The sequence below is a fragment of the Rutilus rutilus genome (assembly GCF_951802725.1).
Source record: "Rutilus rutilus genome assembly, chromosome: 24".
In the NCBI taxonomy this organism is placed as follows: domain Eukaryota; kingdom Metazoa; phylum Chordata; class Actinopteri; order Cypriniformes; family Leuciscidae; genus Rutilus; species Rutilus rutilus.
The window spans coordinates 23,153,359-23,175,049 of record NC_140228.1 but is presented as its reverse complement, the minus strand read 5'-3'; the positions used below and the strand labels follow the sequence as shown (position 1 = coordinate 23,175,049).

General features: G+C 38.2%; 1 protein-coding gene across 2 annotated transcripts in view; it reads right to left on the bottom strand.

Moving 5' to 3' along the window:
* dpp6a (dipeptidyl-peptidase 6a) overlaps nt 1–21,691 on the bottom strand; it is a 410,674-nt gene that overhangs the window by 371,328 nt on the left and 17,655 nt on the right. Inside the window, exon 1 of one of the 2 annotated variants that reach the window (XM_084398651.1) lies at nt 8,005–8,165. The exons of the other annotated variant lie outside the window; for it this stretch is intronic. Within the exon in view, the coding sequence (XP_084254777.1) occupies nt 8,005–8,055 (51 nt within the window). The 5' untranslated portion in view covers nt 8,056–8,165. Of the gene's footprint in view, nt 1–8,004; nt 8,166–21,691 lie in introns of those variants that run through there. 2 annotated transcript variants of the gene reach the window in all.

Here is a 21,691-nt window from a genome sequence, read left to right as displayed (position 1 = left end):
CTGGAACAGGCATTTTGCACGGATAGTATAGGGTGTTAGAAAACCTATTGGATCAAAGATACGTGATGAAATCTGAAGCACGCTCCTCTTCGTACTCTCTTTTCTCTTCAAAACATCTAGCACCTTGCGCAAGTCAAACACAAAGTCATCGTGGTCTTGCCTCCATATCAATCCCAACACTTTCAATGCAATGCTGTGTGTCTCTGAATCTGCTGTACTCTCAACCTGTTCTTTCGTCCATCTCGCTCTCAGGTCCGAGGAGTTGGTCGTCCATTTCCGCAGGTCCATTCCTGCAGCAGATAAGATAGCTTTTGCTTGTGCTGTGATAGAACAAGCTTCATCCACATCCGGTAAGCTCGCAATGAGATCATCCACATATAGTGATTCCCGGAGTACTGCTACAGTTTTAGGCTGTTCAGACTCATACTGGTTGAGATGGGTTCTAATGGTCGCTGCCAACAGAAAGGGGCTAGATGCAACTCCAAACACAACTCTGTTCATTCTCATGATGCGAAACTCACTTTCAGAATTCTGTGACGAGGGATCATAAGTCCATAAAAACCTCACAACATCTCTATCCCTTTCTTTCAATCCTATCTGCAGAAAAGCCTTTGCAATATCAGCTGTGAAGGCGACTTTGTGAAGGCGGAATTTAATAAGCACATGAAGTAAATCTGGGTTTAAGTTAGGCCCGATGAGCAAACAGTCATTGAGGGAGGGCGAGCCCTCTTCATGTGAAGACGCATCAAACACTATTCTCAATTTAGTTGTTGACTTATCATCTCGGATTACTGGATGGTGTGGCATGTAATACTTCACCGTGCTGGCCTGCTCTGCATTTGGCGTATCCTTTACCTCCTCACATATATCTTGCTGCAGATATTCTTGAATCACATCATTGTATCTCTCGTAGAGCACATTATCAGTTCTGAATCTTTTCGTTATAGTTTCAAACCTTTTCTTTGCAACTTTGTAGTTGTCTTTGAGCTCTGATGTGTCTCTGTCATGTTTCCATGGCAACTCAACCAGATAGCGTCCATCTTCAAAGCTCACTGTCTGTTCAAAAATTTCCAAAGCTTCAGCTTCTTCTGCACTGGGTGCTTTGTCATGGACGATACCGAGAGATTCAATTTCCCAAAACGCGTGTAACTGCTTTGATATCTTATCATCTTCTGCTACACTAATGTGCATACATGTGGTTTCCATTTCGCTTGAGCTTGAAACAATACCTTGAATGGCCCAACCAAAGGTGCTGTCCAGAGCCACGAGGGAATCAGTTAATCTCTCAATCTTCCCAGACACCACCTTCCAATAGAAATCTGCTCCAATGAGCACTAGAAGTTCTGGGTCATCACCCTCAAGTGGAAAGTCTGCGAGCTGCAGTCCCCTGTCCTTCATCAGTCTTTGAATTTGATCATCAGGCACCTTCATAACAGCTGAGGACACTTGTGGAGTTTCAATCGCTTCAATCTCAATTTTCTGTTGTGTGTTCCACACGTTTTCTAAGATCATTTTTACAGTGTTACGCTTGGTCATCAAAGAATTGGGAGAGCCGAAGGTGTGGAGGTTCAATGTCTCTTGTCTCAGCACTGGTAGCTGCAAACTTCTCACCAGCCTTTCGTGAACAAAACTTCGTTGACTGCCTCCATCTATCAAACACCGTACAATCTTTCTCCCTCCTGGACCCTCAGTCCATGCTTTCGCTGTCTGCAGCAACACTGTGTTTGGTTCCTTTGATTTAATATTTACTGTGCTTGATACAGATGAAACCACAGTGTCCATCTTCGTAACAGACATTTCTGGCTTTTCTTCACTTTGTTCACACACAGACTGATGATGGCGACGACTGCAGAGCGGACATGAAGCACCTTTTGCTCTACAGAACTTTGCTATGTGTCTCGTGCCAAGACACACAAAACATCTGCCTATTTTTTTCAATTTCTCCTTGCGTGCAGCTACTGAATAATCGGGACAACACTCTGACTTATGGGTTGTGCTGTCACAGAATACACAATTAACTGGAGCTGTAGGGCACGCTGTGTGCAACGCAGCAGCTGATGGAGCACTCAGTCTCTTAGGTCGTGATTCACTGCCTGGCTTATTGAATGGTTTCTGAACAGCATCTCTTTGTACGCAATTGGGTCTCGTGAGCTGCTGTGCTCTTTCTCTGCTCTCAACTTCAAGTTGCAAAAATGCCATGAACTCAGGTACACTCCATACGTCATTTGTGCCAGCCTGACGAGTATAATTGAGTGCAATGTCGTTTGGAATTAACTGCATCAATATTGGGCAAAGAAGGCTACCATAAGTGTCACAGTGAATGCCAGCAGACTCTAAACTGCGAATCTGTATCTCACATTCATCATATAGCTGTCTTAATGCTGTAATGTCATATGATTTCCTCACGGGAGTCAGATTCAGCAATTTGGACATATGTGCGTTCACTACGAGATCCTTCCTTCCAAATCTGTCATTGAGCAACGTGATTGCAGCATCATAATTGCTATCACTCAATGTAAGCCCTGCTACTGCCTTAGCTGCAGCTCCAGTTAAGTAGGATTTTAAGTAGCTAAACTTTTCCCTTTTGCACAGCGCATCATTTAAGTGAATGGCAGTCTCATATTGGTTCCAAAATTCTTGCCAAGCACTTATTTCTCCATCATATTTGTCAATTATCAACTTTGGCAGTTTAACTGACTGTCTGTTATGCGATCGTTCAGCATTGGCACTTACGTCACCTTGACGAGCGGTTGAATCTCGGCTGCTGCACTGAATCAGCCTGGTAGCACGTCTTTTCCATAACACAATACGGTCTTTATACTCTTGCGCGCTTTCAACCTCATCCTCGAGTTCGTCTGTCGGCGTTTCGTCCTCTATATGCTTGTCCAGTTCTGATAAGCTTTCCTCTCTTGTGCTCAACAATGACAACAGTTCACGTAAATGCTCACAATCTGCGTTGTCCTTGTTGATCTCCTCTTCCATACGAGTTAAAAGCTTTGTGGTCGAAGCTCTAATCGTTCCCCGCTTCCGTCTCATTCGCTCGTGGTGCTCAGCCATTTTCACTCACTCACTCGCGTAGCCGCGAGCTAGCTCCAAACTTCTTATAAAAGTCCGTTAATAAAGTCCATATTCCCGGGTTTCGGCACCATGAAATAGTTTGAAGCAAAATATTGAAATAGGCATCATCTCAGCTTTGCAGGCAACTTTACTGAACAAGGGTTTGATGATAAACAAATCACGTTGAAAGCATAACAAAACAGCTGTAGAGCTGATGATACAGACTGACGCTCTGGCTCCACCCCCTTCCTGCTCACACGCGCCACTGCTCATGGGTAATGTAGTTTGTTTGAATATATTGTAAAGGTTAACAACAAAACAATCATAAACATTAAATCAATTATAATCATTTAACCTTAGTTATAATTATTCAACGTCAATCAACTGCAAATTATAAATTGCAACAGAGGCAGAGGAAGTCATTCTGGTGAAAGATTTCTTATTTGATTTTATTAGATTTTATTTGGAATAATGTGCACAGATCTTTATTCTGTTAGTTTGCTCAATGTTACAGATCATAGCATGTGAATGGTGATGAGTGAAAGTGTAGCGGGCAATGGAGCTGTATGAGTTTGCCTGGAGCTAAGGAGTGGATTTTTGAAAGTCAAACTGTTAGTGTTTTCACTCGCTCCAGGAACGCTCAGAGCAGGGTTTCTCACTATTGAGCGCAGAGTGGGAAATGGGAAATCTGGCGTGACATACTGAGTTTCACTCATATTCTGTGTTTTTCTTGCAACAGTTGTATTGGTTGAGAAAGAAAATACACCTACAGCTAATTATTCATTACTAAACTCCAACAACTTTCCCTCATGAAATAATGGATTTTATTTCATAAACATATATTTTTGAGTGGGCTCATGTAGCCTGCAATGATGTGGGTTTTGATTGGAATGAGAATGATGAAAAAGCTTTGAGATGCAAGTGCGAAAGTGAGTAAAGACTCAAAATATGACTTTTATGACTGTCTAACAATGTTAGAAAGGATAAAAAATCTCTTTGAGAGTAAATGACTGTGTGTTCATGCATGAAAGTCTGACGGTCGTGGAAAATAACTTGATATTTACGTGCATGTGTACCTCTTTAAATTGCATGCAGCATTGCATTGAGAAAAACATTACAGATGATGGATTCCAGCAGGCCTAATGAAACGCTGCGGATGCCAGATCTAGCTTTGAGAAACGACGACCCACTTAAAGGTCACTATAAATCACGGACCTCTTTCCCCGCTTGTGCGCTGCACTCGTCCAGCGGGCCAACCCCAATCAAATAAACCGCTCCGTGGATCCACGACGCTTGCAAGCCTGCATTTACCAGCGTTAACATGGCGCTTTATCTGGGCTAGTAGACAGACAATGATGAACATACAGGATGTTCTTCTCATTATATGTATGTGTGACTTTAACTGACGCAGACATGTCACATGCTTCAGTCACACATGGTTATCTTTCAATCAATCCCTGATCAGGTGCCACGAGCTGCAAGATACACACATATATATATATATATATATATATATATATATATATATATATACACACACACAAAGTTGTTCTTCTATATAACTATGTCAATGTGCCAACTCGGTCCTCTTTGCCACTAAGTAACCAAAGTTCCCATAAGTGGCCACTGTAATGCTTCAATTACAGTAATCAAAGCAAAGTGCTGCACTACTACCATGTTTTTCTACATGGGAAAAATAACTCACACAGCCAATCGGACCCCAAAGACAAACGACCTGTGGATATACGACCACAAAGGCACTCTTGACTCTGAAGAGAATAATGGACACTCGGACCCTATCAATTCATGTTTGAAATCATGTTTTACACCAAGAAGGTATTAATACTGTATCCATTAGCACTCACATTCATCTCAATGATATTTGCTTTGATGACACATGCAGTACACAATTTACATACTACTATCTTTGCTCATGTGCAGGAAAATTACATCATGACAACATCAGACATTAGAAAAAATGCACAAAAAAAGAATTCATCCCATTAACTTTATATATATATATAGCCTACAGACCCTTTCCAAAAAATTTGAATATCATGGAAAAGTTTTTTTTATTTCCATAATTCCATTCAAAACGTTAAACTTCCATAGATTATAGATTCAGGGCCCACAACTTAAACGATTTCAAGTATTTAGTTGTTTATTTGTACATAATTTGGGCTTGCAGTTCATAAAACCCACGAAAACAGGATTTAAAAAAATTAGAATATTACATGAAATCACACAGTAATTACACAGTGATACCATGGTCATTGAACCAGGTTTTGGTTATTTTGGCAGTGTGGGCAGGTGCAAATCCTGCTGGAAAATGAAGTCAGCATCTCCATAAAGCTTGTCTGCTGAAGGAAGCATGAAAGCGCTCTGAAAATGTCCTGGTAGACGGCTGCGTTGACTCTGGATTTAATAAAGCACAGTGGACCAAAGTCCTCTTTTCTGATGAGAGCAAATTTTGAAACCAAGGACCCAGAGTCTGGAGGAAGAATGGAGAGGCACACAATCCAAGATGCTTGAAGTCCAGTGTGAAGTTTCCACAGTCTGTGTTGGTTTGGGGAGCCATGTCATCGGCTGGTGTTGGTCCACTGTGCTGTCCACTCAACGCAGCCGTCTACCAGGACATTTTCAGAGCGCTTCATGCTTCCTTCAGCAGACAAGCTTTATGGAGATGCTGACTTCATTTTCCAGCAGGATTTGCACCTGCCCACACTGCCAAAATAACCAAAACCTGGTTCAATGACCATGGTATCACTGTGTAATTACTGTGTGATTTCATGTAACATTCTAATTTTTTTAAATCCTGTTTTCGTGGGTTTTATGAGCTGGAAGCCCAAATTATGTACAAATAAACAACTAAATACTTGAAATCGTTTAAGTTGTGGGCCCTGAATCTATAATCTACGGAAGTTTAACGTTTTGAATGGAATTATGGAAATAAATCAACTTTTCCATGATATTCAAATTTTTTGGAAAGGGTCTGTATATATACTCTAGAGTAGACAGTCATTCAGTCAAGAAATAAAATCTAAACTGTTATTTTAAAAGAGCAACTTTACATATACTTTTATGCCTCGCACATTTATTAAACTATCTCTTAGTATATGTAAATAACTTACCGTTTCAATATCAAATTCATTGAAATCTACTAATCAAAGTTGTTATCAAAAAAATCATCTGTTCATCAATCAGTGAAAAAAGTTGAGGCTTATTCAGTCAGTAAGGTTTGTATCTTTAACCATCACCACTGATCAGACATCTCTTTAGATCAAGCTGAGGGTTTTTGTCTGAGAACACAGTGTAAGCTTGAGAAATTCAACTATCTCGAACTCATGAGCATAACAAAAGCAGACAGGTTGTCAGATAGGTACATGGCTCAAACTGACATTTCTCATGGTTTGCTGGACAAGGATCTTGTTCCAACATGAAGGGTAGAATTGTGCATCTAGTGATAAAAGTGCATTAGTGTACGTCTCAGTGGAGGACACTCTTTAAAATTCTGTGTTTTACAACAAAACAGCATTTTCTCTCTTTTAACAGTAAGCTTACAAACATGACACCAACAAGTATTTATTTTAGCCCATATCTTTTATATTAGTCCTGTTTGCTTGTTGAAATATAATGAAAGAATCAAGTTCGAGCACTTTTTTAGAATACATTTCTGTCAATCTTTTTTCATTTTAAAGAGGGCAAATACTTCAATTTCTCTGGCATGATTGCAGTGTTAAGTTATTTCCAGTCTTTGGTATCAGATCAGTCTCAGTTTAAAGAATAAAGCCTGACGGACCGTGAGGTTTGTGTCTGGACCTCAGTCTCTGCAGGTCACTGACACATCGAACTTGGCGCTGCAATATCCCAATATTCCACTGTGCTTTAGGTGCGATCAAATTTTAATGAATTCTCTCTCATCTGAACCCCGGACACTAAAGGTCACCTCTGCCTTTAATGCAGGCTAAAGCCCTAACATAAATACAATCCCATGTGTACTGCTTCACTTGACTTGAAACATGTTTAAATGTATATCCTGCAACAACTATTAAACTTTTCAATCATTTCTTATCTACTATACAGGCTGCAGAATCACTTGCCATTATTATAAATAATAACATGAAACAAACAAAACTGATATATATTATAAATAGCCTAGAAGTTCCTTTAGCTCAGAGCACCATCAATTCCACTGTAACGGGTTTGATTCACAGGACACCTATATAAGAAATATAAATTAGAAGCAGCACTGACAAAACCTACAACGGTATAATTGCTATGTGTTTTAGGCATCAATACCATGTTTTTCTTGACATACTCTAAATAGTGTCATGCTTAGGCCTATTTGTTTGTTTTTTATAAAAATGGCTATGTTCCAATACCATGATTTTTTTTCTTTCTTGTCACTGAACAATGGTAGCCTACTACCATGTTTTGGCCTGTTTATACAAAGTTACCAAGTTATTAGTACTAGGCTACGTTTTGAAATGGTACTAATAACATTTGGATTTTTTTAATATAGCCTACCATGTCTTTTTTTTTTAACAAGGTAATATGTTTTTGTTATTTGAACATCAATATCAAGTTTATTTGACACTGTACTATGGTAATAACGTGTTTGAACAATGGCAATGGCTTGTTTTTTAATGATTGATTGATTTATTGAAATCAGTAGTAATACGATGGTATTCTTTGAAGCACCACTTGGTAGGTCTAGTATTGATATGTTAATCATTAGATATCATCAGTCATGTTATTCTATATCATATTAGGACCACGGTACTTTTTTGTTACGGAGTGTAAAGTAGGAAACACTGTTCTTGCCTTTGCGCGTGAGGGAAAAAACAAACAAACAACGCCAAACAATGAAATCTATTAAACACAGAAAGTCACTTTCAGTATCTCCTCTGAAACGCACACATCTGATAATAAATATGTTTCGCTTACCATCATATTTCCCTGCATTTTGGCCGTTTCGATTAAATTCTTCTCCTTCATTTTGTTTCTTCGGTGTGATGGATGTATGTGTCAGTGTCTGTGTCTCGGCTGGTTCCGCCCGGTCCGGTTCTTCTTTCTCAGCACCCTGTTGAGCGCTCCGACACTAAACTGCTTCTACAGTCATTCACCGTCGGCTGTTTTAGACGCCAGCAGCAGTTAGTTCTCAGAAAGCCTCCACTGTGGCGCAGGACGGTTTATTTGCTCGTTTCAGAGAGGGGTGAGCGAGTGATGGTTTCTATCGCGGTCCGTGAACTCGACGCGAGTAAAGAGTGAAGCTGCACATGACAATCCCGCTGCTGTGAGAGGAACACACGCCTCGCGCCTCGCGCCTGTTACGGGATCTATTGCTCCAACTTTACTGTTGAGGTCATTGAAATATCTGAATGAAAATGAATCGATGTATCACTACAAAAACACAGATGAAACCAATGGGTTATTTTATATAGTATTTTTTATTATTTTTAAAACACAAAATATTTATTTTTAAAATGAAATGGCAATAAAAATAGCAACTTTATTTATATAGCACAATAAAAAAAAACACAAGTTGACCATTGTGATTTACAATGTCACACAGAAAATAATAATAATAAAAAAAAAAACCTCACAGATTATATAGACATCTATAGGCCATTTGTTCAGAAACTGAGGGTCTTGTTTAAATACTGTATCTCTGTTGAAAAGACATGTAGGCTATTGCTGGATACCAGATTACTCTGGTTGACCAGCATTTTTATTGGTGAATAATATGTCTGTGCTGGTCTACAGTGGTTTAAAGTGGTGTAAGCTCTCAAAAGGACAGAATAAGCATCATAAAAGCTGCTCTCAAATCTCATTCAAACATTATTCAGGTCAAAAATATATATATTATTATTTTTATTTATGTTTCTGTCAAGCATAAAAAGATTAAATCAAAGTGTTCACAAGCATCTCTATTTCTGAGATCCATGTTTACAACTCCAGCAGGCATAGAATGAAAGTATTTGGTCTTGTTAGATGATCCAAAGTGGCCACTATGGTGTTGCCAAATCTTTCAAGATCAAATAAAATCTCTTTTGCATGGAGGGTTTACTTGCTGTAGGAGCTGGTTGTCTGCTGTGTTTTTTTTTTTTTTTTTTAGCCTACAAGATTACAGGTGATTAATGAATTTGTGAATTGATGTATGACTTGTAGGTTCACTCAAACCAACCCGAAGAAAATGTATCTATTTTATGAGGTGCTGATTTTGAAATTGTACAATCTGATTTGTAAAGAAAATACAGACATAAGCATAACGTTAGAAAAAATAACGTAAGCATCCACCGCTAAACTCACCCCCTAAACCCAACCATCAGTAAGGCATAAGAAACCTGTACAAAACCTTAGATCATACAAATTTGCCACCAATTTGCAACTTTTTGGTAATGTCTACTAGCACCTTTTAGGCTCAACACATAGGCTACTTGCACTATTATAAATTGCAATTCGACAAAATGTATAAAATAAGGCTTGTGTAAGTATATGCTTCAGGTCAGTTTCACTTCTGGCCATCTAACACTGTAGGCTATTCTTTATAGAGGACAGGCAACTTTCTAAGCAAAGAAAATGTTCCCACCTGATTACAGTCAATTACTCCAGCAAAATGTATTGCTACTAATAAGTAGGAGTGTTTCTGGTTCAACCACCATACTGCATAGTCAGCCGTGCTGGGTCAGAAACTGGGCCACCTGCTCAAAAATACAACCTGTAAAGCTGAAGTGTGTAATTTCTGGGCCACTAGCATCACCGAATTGCAAAAAGAACCAGTTTTCAAACAGTCAGGTGTGTTAGAATAAAGAGACATCTAAAATGTGTAGTAAATTAAAGTGCAAATTTGAACACTGCTGTATAAATATGAATTTAAAGGATAATTAACATTCCTTGTAGGGCGAGCAGACACATACTGTATGAAAATGAGCCATTGGCCATTTGTATTTAGTGTAGGCTACGGCAATGAATTGCAGACTGAACATAAGGAGCCATAAAACAAAATATAAGGGAAAAACAGCTTGGAGGACGTACTATCCTGAATAAATATTCTGTTGTTAACAAGGCTATTATGCTAATTTAAGAATTGAGGGACACAATCAATATATGGCAACATTGCGGAATGACTCCCTCAAGGACATTAATTACGTCTGCATACACAAAATAGGGTTCGCTACATGGTTGGGGGAGGCGGGCGAGAGAAGGACGATGGCGATGAGAAGGGCATAATTTTGAAATGTTTCACTAAATCTCATGGTTACAAGCAAAAGTTGACTAAGGTTTCTTCTGCAACAAACCATGTTGAATCCACCTGGAATTTCTGATCTTCAAGATTATTGTGGTAAGTGGGATAATAGTATATTAATTTAACTAGGCCTATGTCCATCAGTTGCTTCAACATTAAAAGCCACATTCAATTGAATTCTCCTATTTTTTGGTTTGGTTCAAAGCAGTAAACTTTTGATGTAATTCACGTCATACTTTAAATGTTTGAGTCATTGAAACAAAATAATAATTAAAAAACAGTTTTTGTCAGTTTTATTGTCCCCCAAGTGAAAATTGTAAGTAACCACTTAGAAAGTTCACACCTCTCCTCAACAAGCTGCACAGTTTAAGGTATGTCTGTAGCACAAAACATCTGATTAAATAAGCCAATCATTAGAAAAACGTTAGCCTAGAAATCTAGACGCACCACTCTAGACAACATTTATTTTGCAGACAGGGTAGTCTAGCAACTCTCCATTGACTTTCGGAGCTGTAAAAACCTAAATTGGGTCAGGCCAATCACATCGTGTATAGAGTAGGCGGGGCGGGCTTAACATAATGACGACAGAGTTGTGACGGTTCCCCGCTACTTGAAAACAAAGAATGGCTGCTGCTGCTGGCCAACAGTCTTTCGAATCGGCTTTGGCCGCGACTCTGGAGGACTTGGAGTTACGTTTTTCTTTGAGAAAAGAGCAAAGAACAGCACTTAAGTCATTCTTAAAAAAGGAAGATGTGTTCGTAGTTTTGCCGTCCAGATTCAAAAGTTGAATCTATCAACTAACGCTAGCTCCGCTGTTGGGAAAACGCTCTGGTTGGTTGAAGCGCTGTCCTATTGCGTGCAGAGTGAATTTGAAAGACAGCCGTTTATCCCGCCCCTCGGATTGAACTGTGTCTATGGTTGCCAGACCTAACATCTTGATGTAGGTCTGGCTTGCCAGGCTAGAAAAACGTACCTGTGGCAACATTTTAGCAAAAACGCAAAATACGTTGCATCGTGCACGTTTCGCAAAAGTTTCAAAGTGAAATGTCCAGTGAGTGGCGCTAAAAGCGTTTTATGTTTTTTTCCGGAACAGATGAACGTGAATATGGCAATATTTTATTATGTTGGAGTTTATGACCGCAGTTCTGAGTTGAAATGTCTGGTGAGTGGCGCTAAAAGCTCAATGCTCCATTTTAAAATAACGTACACCTACACTAAACTCAAAAGCAAAGTGACATAAAAACGCAGTCACAACCATGCTATTTTAGCTCGTTTTTGAGCTCTTTTGTTGTAACTCGTCTTTGACGGGGTTCGTACCCAAGCTCCCCCGTATCACAACTATTCTGTAGCAGCTGATCTACCGAGCAAGCTTAGTAAAACCGAACATATGGAGCTGGTTAAGTGATGAAAACTCCAAATATATTCGTTTACAAATCCTGCACTATGGTAAAAAGTGTTTTAAGGTCATAACATAATTATGCAAGGAGCACGTGAAAACAAGTCTTTATTAATTCATAATCTGCCCCTGTAATCATAATTGTGTGTGAAAACGATTAAAAGTGCTTGCTATTTTACTGCCTCAGTGTTTATTTATGTTGGAAACTGCAGTGATATAGGCTACGTATTGGTACGTATTTCGCGTTTTGCAAAAATATTGCCACAGGTAAGTTTTTCCAATAAGCCTGTGTTGGATTAAATTGAAAGCAACACATCCATTTACAGACTTTACCAAGGCACCATTTTTAAAGCCATTATTCACAAAAATAAAGGCAAGTAAAGCCAACTTAACCGATTGTGAAATCTGGTTGCATTACGCACATAAGGAGAATCTTCACAGATTTTCTTCTTTCAAATCTCAAACCTGCACACACTACAGGGTTTGAAAATCGTGGCACATCATACACTACAAGATTTTCTAAAAATAATCATGCCAGATTTAGCGGATACAAACAAAATGGATAGTGTCGTGGAAACATTTCCACATTTCGACCAGCCGTTCATCCATCTCCGTTGTCCACCGGACCTGTACAGCGGCTTTCACGTTCGCCATTTCAAAAGTTCCACTTCCGTCTCTTATTGGCTATTGTGTAGATCAGGCATAAATCGGCCTGAAACCCCTGTAGTCTGAGCCTGGCTTAACACCATTGTTTTTCCAACTCCAAGTGTTTCCATTAATTAAATATTTCCTAAAAGCTCAAATGACTTGATTCATAGCACGTGCACTTATACACACGTGCGCATAAAGATAAAGCACTTCGACAAGCACAGTCAACATTAGGATTCCAGTCATATGAGCGCTCAGAATTGATGGCTGTCTCTGCACTGTTGATTAACCGGCTCATGTGTAACGTCTTGCGGGGTTCTTCAGGAGTACTTTGTAAGCAGAGCCAGGGTAATTTAGAAGAATCAGTAGCGCTGACCTTCCAGGTCATGCCCTGTCAGACGTAGAAGTAATTACTTCAGTTAATGAAGACAGGTGCAGACAAATTGTGCCCATATGTGTAGAACGAACGTGACATCATAGTGCTCAAATATAAGGTCAGTTGATTTCCTCACAAGTGCTTTACTCTTGTTTGAACATCTAAACCTGCCATTCATATTTTGCCATGAAAAACATCCTTATCTCTTTAAAACTGAACTGCATTCAAGACGAAACATGAAGAGTTAAACACTATTCATTGAAACTAATAACTATTCTGTGAAACTATTCAAAGTCCATGCACTATTTATGATTTAATGAGTGAAAGAACGAATAAGTCTTAAGCAATTACCAGTCTTTTAAGACACAGCCTGTTCCTCTGAAAGCAAAGCGCTCAGCATATCTGAATATTAATGGAAGTGTTTCCTGGGAACAGCAGACATATGCCATAAACGCATATTAAATCCATCATTTTAACCTGCTTTGCTGGGGAGATGAATGATGAGGTGAACTTCCAGAGCAGATGTTTCTCTACCTCATGGGCCAGCCTGACAGGAGAGAAGAACTTTAGGAAATGTTCCAGAAAAGTTGCCCACCCGGAGTCAGAACGGATGGAAAGGGAGGTCGTAAGGTGCTGCACGCTTGGTGAGGAAAGATACAGCAGTTGTAGTGCTCATACAACAGCAATTGTTTCTCAGTGTTATACAGGTTTAAATTTAAACTCACTTTTAACCCTGGATAATGCCTAGAGAATACATTTTCATTCATTTCAATGGCATTTTCTTGGCTGATGCATTCCCCATCGAAAGAGTGCGACCTGCATACTGCCATAAGGACGCTCAATTGTGGACACAGTTCTTTTATTTAATTTTATTGTTTTATTTTTTAATTTTTTAGACAATCATCTAAGCCTTAAATGCAATGCCAAAAAATGCTGACTCGCTGATGGCAACACAAGAACACACAGTCCCAAACTCTATCTAGAACTGTAACCTCAAAGGCTGCAGACAGGGAACATTTAGGTCAATGTAATGCTTTTTATAAAAACTGGTGAAATAATGAAATATAGTACTGGTCAAAAGGTTTTTTGTTGTTGTTGTTTTTGGAAAGAAATGAATACTTATTCATCAAGGACTTGTCCAATTGATCAAAAGTCAGTTAACTGTTGACAGTAGTGTTTCTTAAGCATCAAATCAACATATTAGAATGATTTCTGAAGGATCATGTGACGCTGAAGACAACAAGCTGATCAAATAAATGCAGCCTTGGTGTGCATATGAAATATTACAAATATAAAAAAAAAATCGTGCTGACCTCAAACTTTTGAAAAGTAGTGTTCTTGCGACTTATATTAAGCATGCAAGAAATGCTGATAACAAATCGGTTCTTGACCAATGTTACATTTTTTAAACTATTTAAACTTTAGTTTACAAATATTTTTTTTTACGGGCAATATTTTGTATTTAATTGTGCATGCTTATTTCCTATTTTTTTTACATTAACTCTGAAATTATAAACATTAGATGACAACAAAGACAATTTGAAATGCTACATGTGGATTTAGGCAACATTATGAATATGATGTTTATTTTTAGATTTACTAAAGATTAGGCTTAACAGCGGTATTAAAATTATTCGGGCTTTAAAAGATAAACATTAGATGACAACAAAGACAATGTTTAAAACTAATGTTTATCATTTAAAGTTAATGTTTAATGACACTGTTAAGCCTAATCTTTTCATTTTTTTTTATTATAATGTTGCCTAAATCCACATGTAGCATTTCAAATGATTTTGCCGTTTTAAAACTTGTTAGTTTTTAGTGTTTCATTATTTAGCTTTTTCAGTAATTCAGAGTAAACAAGCTGTGTTGTGACCTGAAGGCGCAAGGGAAAAAGCTAAAATGATGGTGTTGAAGACAGAAAAATCCATTTCCACAATGAAAAGCTTTATGAACACTTCATGTACATTAGGGATGTTTAAACAATTGTTAACCAAGGAAAATCTATAATTGAAAATTCCTTATGGCAATGAATAATTTTCAAGGTCTAACTTCCAAGATTTTAAGTAACTGGAGACGGAACCTTTTCGTACTCCACACAGATCATAAAGTGCTGGAATCAGTTGAGAAATGTTAAAGTTTTTGTGCTTTTCGCCTAGAAAAAATCATTTTCCCGTTTAATTGTATTTGAGCAGTCTTGTCCGGTTTAATATGGCAGACTTGTTGAAGCATCGCTTCTACATAGCATTAATACGGCCGTCTATATAGCATTAATATGTAAACTCTGCAGGACAGTGACGTCCCCAGTGTAATGAGCCGGAGAAAGCAGGAGAAGGTGAGGATCTAAATGCAGGTGTTTTTAATAAAATAACACATTGAACAGATAACAAAGAACTCAAGGAACAAAGGAACAACGGAACCAGAACCAACCATTACACGTACAACAACTGACAATATAACAAGTGAAACACAAGGGCTAAATATACACAGGGCCAAACAAGCTTAACAAGGTAACAAGGAAACGAGAGGGAGACTAATCAACATGAAAAACAATGAACTACAAAGATGCCACTAGGACAGGAAAGACAACACAAGTCCAGACAAGACATGGGGAATATTTGACACCCAGGAGCAGGGTTTAAGACCTCTAGCTTACATCTAGCATTAGCTCAACCATGCAGGGCTCCTATACTGTTACAAAAGAAAGCCTCTCTGTATCCCCCTCGGTTTAAAAAAAAAAAAAAAAAGAAGAAAAAAAGACATAGCAATCTGATCTTTTTTATGTGTATACAGACCCACAGAAAACAATGTCAAAACAATGCAATAAGTGCATTGTATCAAACTGGGACCATTTTTTTTATTATAATTTTTTTTTATATGAAATGATGGGGAAACAATGAAATTATGTTCTTAAATATGAAATTAAAACCACCAGTAGGTGGTAGCAAGTCACTGTCTTAATTAATGTGTGAATCACTGAATAATTGTATTCATTCGAATCTACCAATTTATCCAGGAATAAAGCAATTGACTGATTACTTTATCATAGGTCATTCATTGAATCAGTCACTCATACGATTTGGTCAAAATGTGGATTCATTCAAAAACTAAACACCACTGTGTATTGCTTCTGCTGTGGATTTGTTTGGAACAATTTTTGTTGGTCAAATGGCAAACATTTTACATTTATTGTGTCTAAAATGTAAGTCACTAAGGCTTGGTTTCACAGACAGGGCTCAGATTAAGCCAGGATTAGTTCAATTAGGACACTGTATCTTTTATAAACATGCCTTAGAAAAAAACATACTGGTGTGCATCTTGAGACAAAACAATGGCACTGACATATTTTAAGATATGTCAGTGCAAGTTGCTTTTAGTTAAAACAGCTCAAATATGAATTTAAGATCGGTCGTGGGCCCAGTGTCTCATCTGGTTGCATTGCCCAGCAACATTGCTCAAAAAGTTGCCCTCTGTATCACCTTTAAGCCTCGTCAGTGAAACCGGGGGTAAATATAATTTCTTGTGTCTTCAGAATGATCAAAACATAGATTGAGTGGTATAACTCGATTTTCTTCACATCTACATTGTGTCTCTGTAATGTCAGGCAGTTTTGATTCATATGCTGTTGAATGTTTGGTGCTCATGTTAGTTTAAACTTATATCCGCTCCTTCTGGGTTTATGCATATTTTTTCTTCTCTTGTTTTTGGATCCAGAGATGCTGTACTCTTTCAGTAGATGCGTAATAGCTCCCAGTAAAAACATGGAATGCCGGAATAACACGTCAATGGTGGGGAAGCGTTTTGTAATAAATGACAGAAAATCTTATCAATGGCAAGGAAAGAGTTAAGAAAGTCATGATAGTGGCTGCCTTCAGATATTCTATTAACATGACACTCTCTCACCTGATCCAGACAGCTGGTCTAGAATTAAACCTCACATCACCACCTGAAAGATGTAGTGCAGAAGAGAATATGCTTTATGGGCTGTTACTGGGGAGATATACAGCTCATAACTGATCCTCAAGGTGGTTTCTGGGGCGACTGAAAAGAGCATCAATCAATTCGTGTAATCTCATGGACAATGCTTTGCGAATGCAAATTGTCGTCACCTTTACGAATGCTTGTCCAAGCACCACACTTATTTCAAAGGTCTTGTAAATAATTAAGAATCCAGATGTAGGTGTCGAGGGTGAAGCGGACTCTTTAAAAAGCCTTTCCAAGACAAATTCGCCCAAACAGCAAGAAGTTGAGGAATTTGAGACTCCACATCTAATAGAACTAATTTAGATTTTCTAAGCTGTTTTTGCAATGACTTCAAGGTAATTGGTGTCAAGGCGATATTTATTGAATGTATTCAATTCAAGTTGAAGTTCAAATAAAACTTCCTCTCAAATTCAGACTAAGATGGTATTTAATACCTGGAAAAACCATTGGCATTCCCTTTCACCTCTAAAGGTCTGGGTATACTTTATTTTCTGCATTCCACTCAGTCTCTTGCACAGTCCTGTCCGCACAACTTTCACAGATGCCAGCTAATAAAGTGATGAGTGACCTCATTCCCTTAGCTTCAAGAGGTGCACTAGCAACCTTTAGCATCCTTGTTAGTGTGCCTGCCTTCATGCTGGAAACGCCGGTTCGAATCCCAGGATTGGAGTGAGGTTTAGGGGGGTGAGTGTAACCGAGGCCAGCTAGTAAAGTGCTGTGCAGGTAAACCTCACTCCGCTGGCCTCAAGAGACATGTTAATGGCTGCAGAAGATCCGGAAGGGTTACACTGGTGCCGTGACCCGGATTGGAATGGGGGATGAGTGAAATAAAGGCCAGCTAGAAAAGAGTTGGTCTGCACGCGCGTGGACTGTGTGCGCAGATGTCCACGGACACTCCTGATGACGAATATTACATTGTGCGGAACTTGGACGGCTGAAGTATACTTTGGGCTTAAGGCATCTGCTTGACTTGTGTGTTTCCAAGGAGAATGAGGTTTGAAATGTACCATTATCATTACTCCTACACTGGAAAACAAAGACAATAATTAGTCAGAAAAATTGCTAAATTTCACAATTACAAAGAATCCTCAAATAACACTATTTTACACTAAACACACACACACAAAAAAACTTCAAACATTTCGAAAAATCTTTTCTTTTTTCAATTATATGAAAATTATCCATTCATGCCATGTGACTCACCACAATGTTTTGTTTTCATATTGAACACTACTGCATATTGTTTTGTTTCAAGACTCTTTCAGTAAAATGTTTTTTTTTTTTACCAGAAAAGTGTGCTTGTGCTCAGTCTTTAAAACAAACATGTAGAAATGTAATGACCAAATATTGTCTGGGGCCACTGTATATTTCTAACGCACAACTAAAACACAAACAGAAGACATTTATAGACAAAGAAGTTAGACGATTTCACTTACACAGACTGATCAATGAATAAAATTACAAATACAGCATATATTCTGCAAAGCCTCAAGATCTGTGGTGGCAGAGATAAAATGCCTCTTCACTTTTGATAGAGTGTCAATTGCTCTGGAGCGAACACCTGTCTCATTATTCTCCAGATGACAAAGCTCTCTTTGTGTATTATGAAATTCTTCACTAGTTGTGCGTTGACTAAATCAAGGCATTGACAACCAACACTGCAAGTTCTAACACCTGCTCATTATAACATTTAAAATCACCAGAGAATACTCTTTTATACACACATTGTTTATGTATGTACTTATTTACTTACTTTCTTTCTTACTTATTTTATAATAAACACTAATGTTATATAATCAGTTTATCTGGAATGCTATAGCTTGTGTTTGCTGTGCTTGTGTTCGTTTTTCAATGCTTTTGTTGAACTATATTGTAAGTGGAAAGTTCTAACAAAGTAACATAGCAATAATTAAGAATAAGAGCAATAAAAGGAACAAAAATGGTAAAGGAAACACTTAACTATTTGCTACATACAACAGTAATTTGACAGTTTGCACGCTGACTTTTAACCCTGTAACATTCAACCCCAAAAGGTCAAAACTGTAACATGTTTAGTACTACTTATACATTGGTTACAAAAGTACATTCAGCCCATGAAACGTGATTTCTTTTTCTTTTTTTTGCAGCGGCAATTTATGACATACAGATATTTAATTGGAATGTTGTAAAAATAGAAAATGCATATTAATAAATCATCAATAAAGAGTGAGGCCATTCAAGAATCGGCCATTAAAAATTCCATGTTGACCACTAGGTTGAACTTTACTTTTAGAGTATAGCACCTTAAGAATGACCCATTAGAGTTTAGCTGTTTGTGCTTTTGTAACCACACAAACGATCCTTGTAGCAATCATTCATAATGTAGGAATGTCAGTGAGTGATTTAAAAACATCTGATTGGGATGATTCTACACCCATAAAACCATTTTTATGTTCCATTGCGTGCCACATCCAAACGACTGCTCATTTGCACTCTTGTACGACATGAGTGAGGTTTAAGTGTGGTTCATACTCAACAAATCATTTCTTTTAACGGCCATGGCCATGTGGGTTGTCTCGGCACGCACAGCAGGTTATTTGCCAGCCATTTTCAAACAGTCAATAAAACACTCAGCTGCAGTTATAGGAAGATGGCAACACTGTGCATTTCAATGAAAGGATTCCTATTCCAAACACTAAGCTGAGGAAGCACTTGGGGAATGATATTTGAGGTGAGACCAGGGGGACTGTACTGTCCAAATATTTAAGGAGAATTTGTTGAATGCATATGATATTCCGAATAGGTCAAAGGGACTGTTACTGAGGCATTATTCAGTGTGCCTGTTTAGGCTGCCTTATGTGCTGTGTGAGTGTATTTGATTGGTTAACAGTTTCACTTTGAACACTTCCTGGAACGGTTGGGTGTATGGTGACTGGCTATATTTATTAGTAGATGGAAGGTTTTCTAAGCCTTATCTCTTGTTTATCAGTCACTTCAAATCCAGGTCGGCTTTGACGTTCCACAAAAAAGGATCTTTGATGTTTTTTGTTTTTTTTTATAAAAAAAAAAAAAATAGGATGATTAAAGACTTGAAACCGGTTCTTAGACTAATTAGATAATAAGGCTGTACCTAGTTGTTTGAACCAAAGGAAACGTTAAAGGGGTCATAAAACTGCATTATTTTATTATTTAAAGTATTTCCTGGGGTGTGCTTGCAATGTTAGTATGATTTTTACATCAAAAATGGTCATTTAGAAATAAAAGGCATTTTTCCTACCCTGATTTTAGCCCTCTTATCTGAACGCTCTGTTTGAAGGGGCGTGTCTGCTGTAAAACTTCAATATAAATGCCCACTGCTGATTGGCTAACATCTTTGCATATGAAATAGCTATGTGGAACTCTCTCGAAAACGTTTAGCACATTTTACTATTACAGCTCTCAAGTTAACTAATCATGAAAAGTGTTGATTATAGCATCATATTTAGATAATAAATTGGACATCCATGCTGTTTTTGTTGATTTTACTCGAGCTTTTGACACAATTGATCATTGTCGACTCCTTTATGCTTTAGCTGACATGAATGTCAGACGACCGGTTTGGCTCAGTGTAAGGAGCTATCTGAGTAACAGAGAGCAAAAGGTGAAGTGAAGTATGTCTAACTCCTATCCAATTTCAGTGTTCCTCAGGGGGGACTTCGATCCCCTCTGCTTTTTGTCATCTCCATAAACAGCTTGGTCATGGGACGCCCACAATAAGTACATGATTTTAAAGGTGCGTCCTAGAATCCACTATCTCTGTGTTGCTAAAAACGCGGGTCTCCCTTGTGATGTTCTAATGAAAGTATATTTAACATTTATACGGCCAGTTCTTGAGTACGCTAGCCCAGTATGGGGTGGACTACCTAAAGGTCTCTCTGATGAGTTAGAGAGGGTCCAAAAACGTTGCTGTCGGATAATAGGTGTTCCAACTTCTACTCTCCCATCACTGAGTGGGAGGCGCGACGAGGCCACTATACGTACTTTTACTATACTACTCAAGGACAGTTCATCACCACTGCATTGTTTCCTGTCTGTGGCTCCAACACCTACTTATCTACTACGGCAGCGTAGGGAATTTGTTGTGCCCAGGAGTAAAACAAAAAGACACAAACTTTCTTTTATACAAAGTGCTCTTAAATTGTTTTATAAATAACTTACAGGTTTTATTGTATGAAGCCTGATGTATTTCAGGGTTTTCTGTGCATCTGTTTTACTCCACCAGTTTTTATTAGGTACATAAGTTTGTCTTGAGTATGTGTTATGTTTGATACATTTCAGGGTTTTGTTCTTCAATAGCCTGCCTTGTCAAACTCAAAATAAAACTAGCCACATCTATAACATCACATTTAGATCGTGGCATGAAAGGTTGCAGCGATGAGCATGAGCCCGATGACAGACATGAATGCAGTGATCTCATCATTGCGGATCGATTTCTGCACTCTCACGAATGCTTTCATCATAACTAACAGTGCAAACACGATGTACATTGGAGATTTGTTGATTATAACAGGAGTTTTGGCAAGAGTCCAGAACTCAGTCTGATAAACTCTTGCTGTTTGATTGACAGCTCCAGCGATTGTAAAGGGACTGTTCTTTGATCACAGGTTTAATAACAGATTATTTTCATCCTACTATTTTCATCACTGGTTTGATTTACTGACACAGACAGCAATAAGCGATTTTGAAACAACAACAACAACAAAAAAAAACATCATAAATCACTGGTCACTTTTTTATTAGACACGTACAGATAATCAGTACATATCAAACAATCTGTAACAAAGCAATAGTGACACAGTAAAAACTTATTTTACCACATAAGTGCGTTGCGCCATTCCTGTTGGATCTAACATAGAAGGCCCAGCATTGTTTTTTCGTTTTTTTCAGTCTCTCTGCAAATCCAACGTCAGAAGGAAGGTTATGCAGTGACAGTGTTTTTCCACAACCTGGCATTGCACAACAT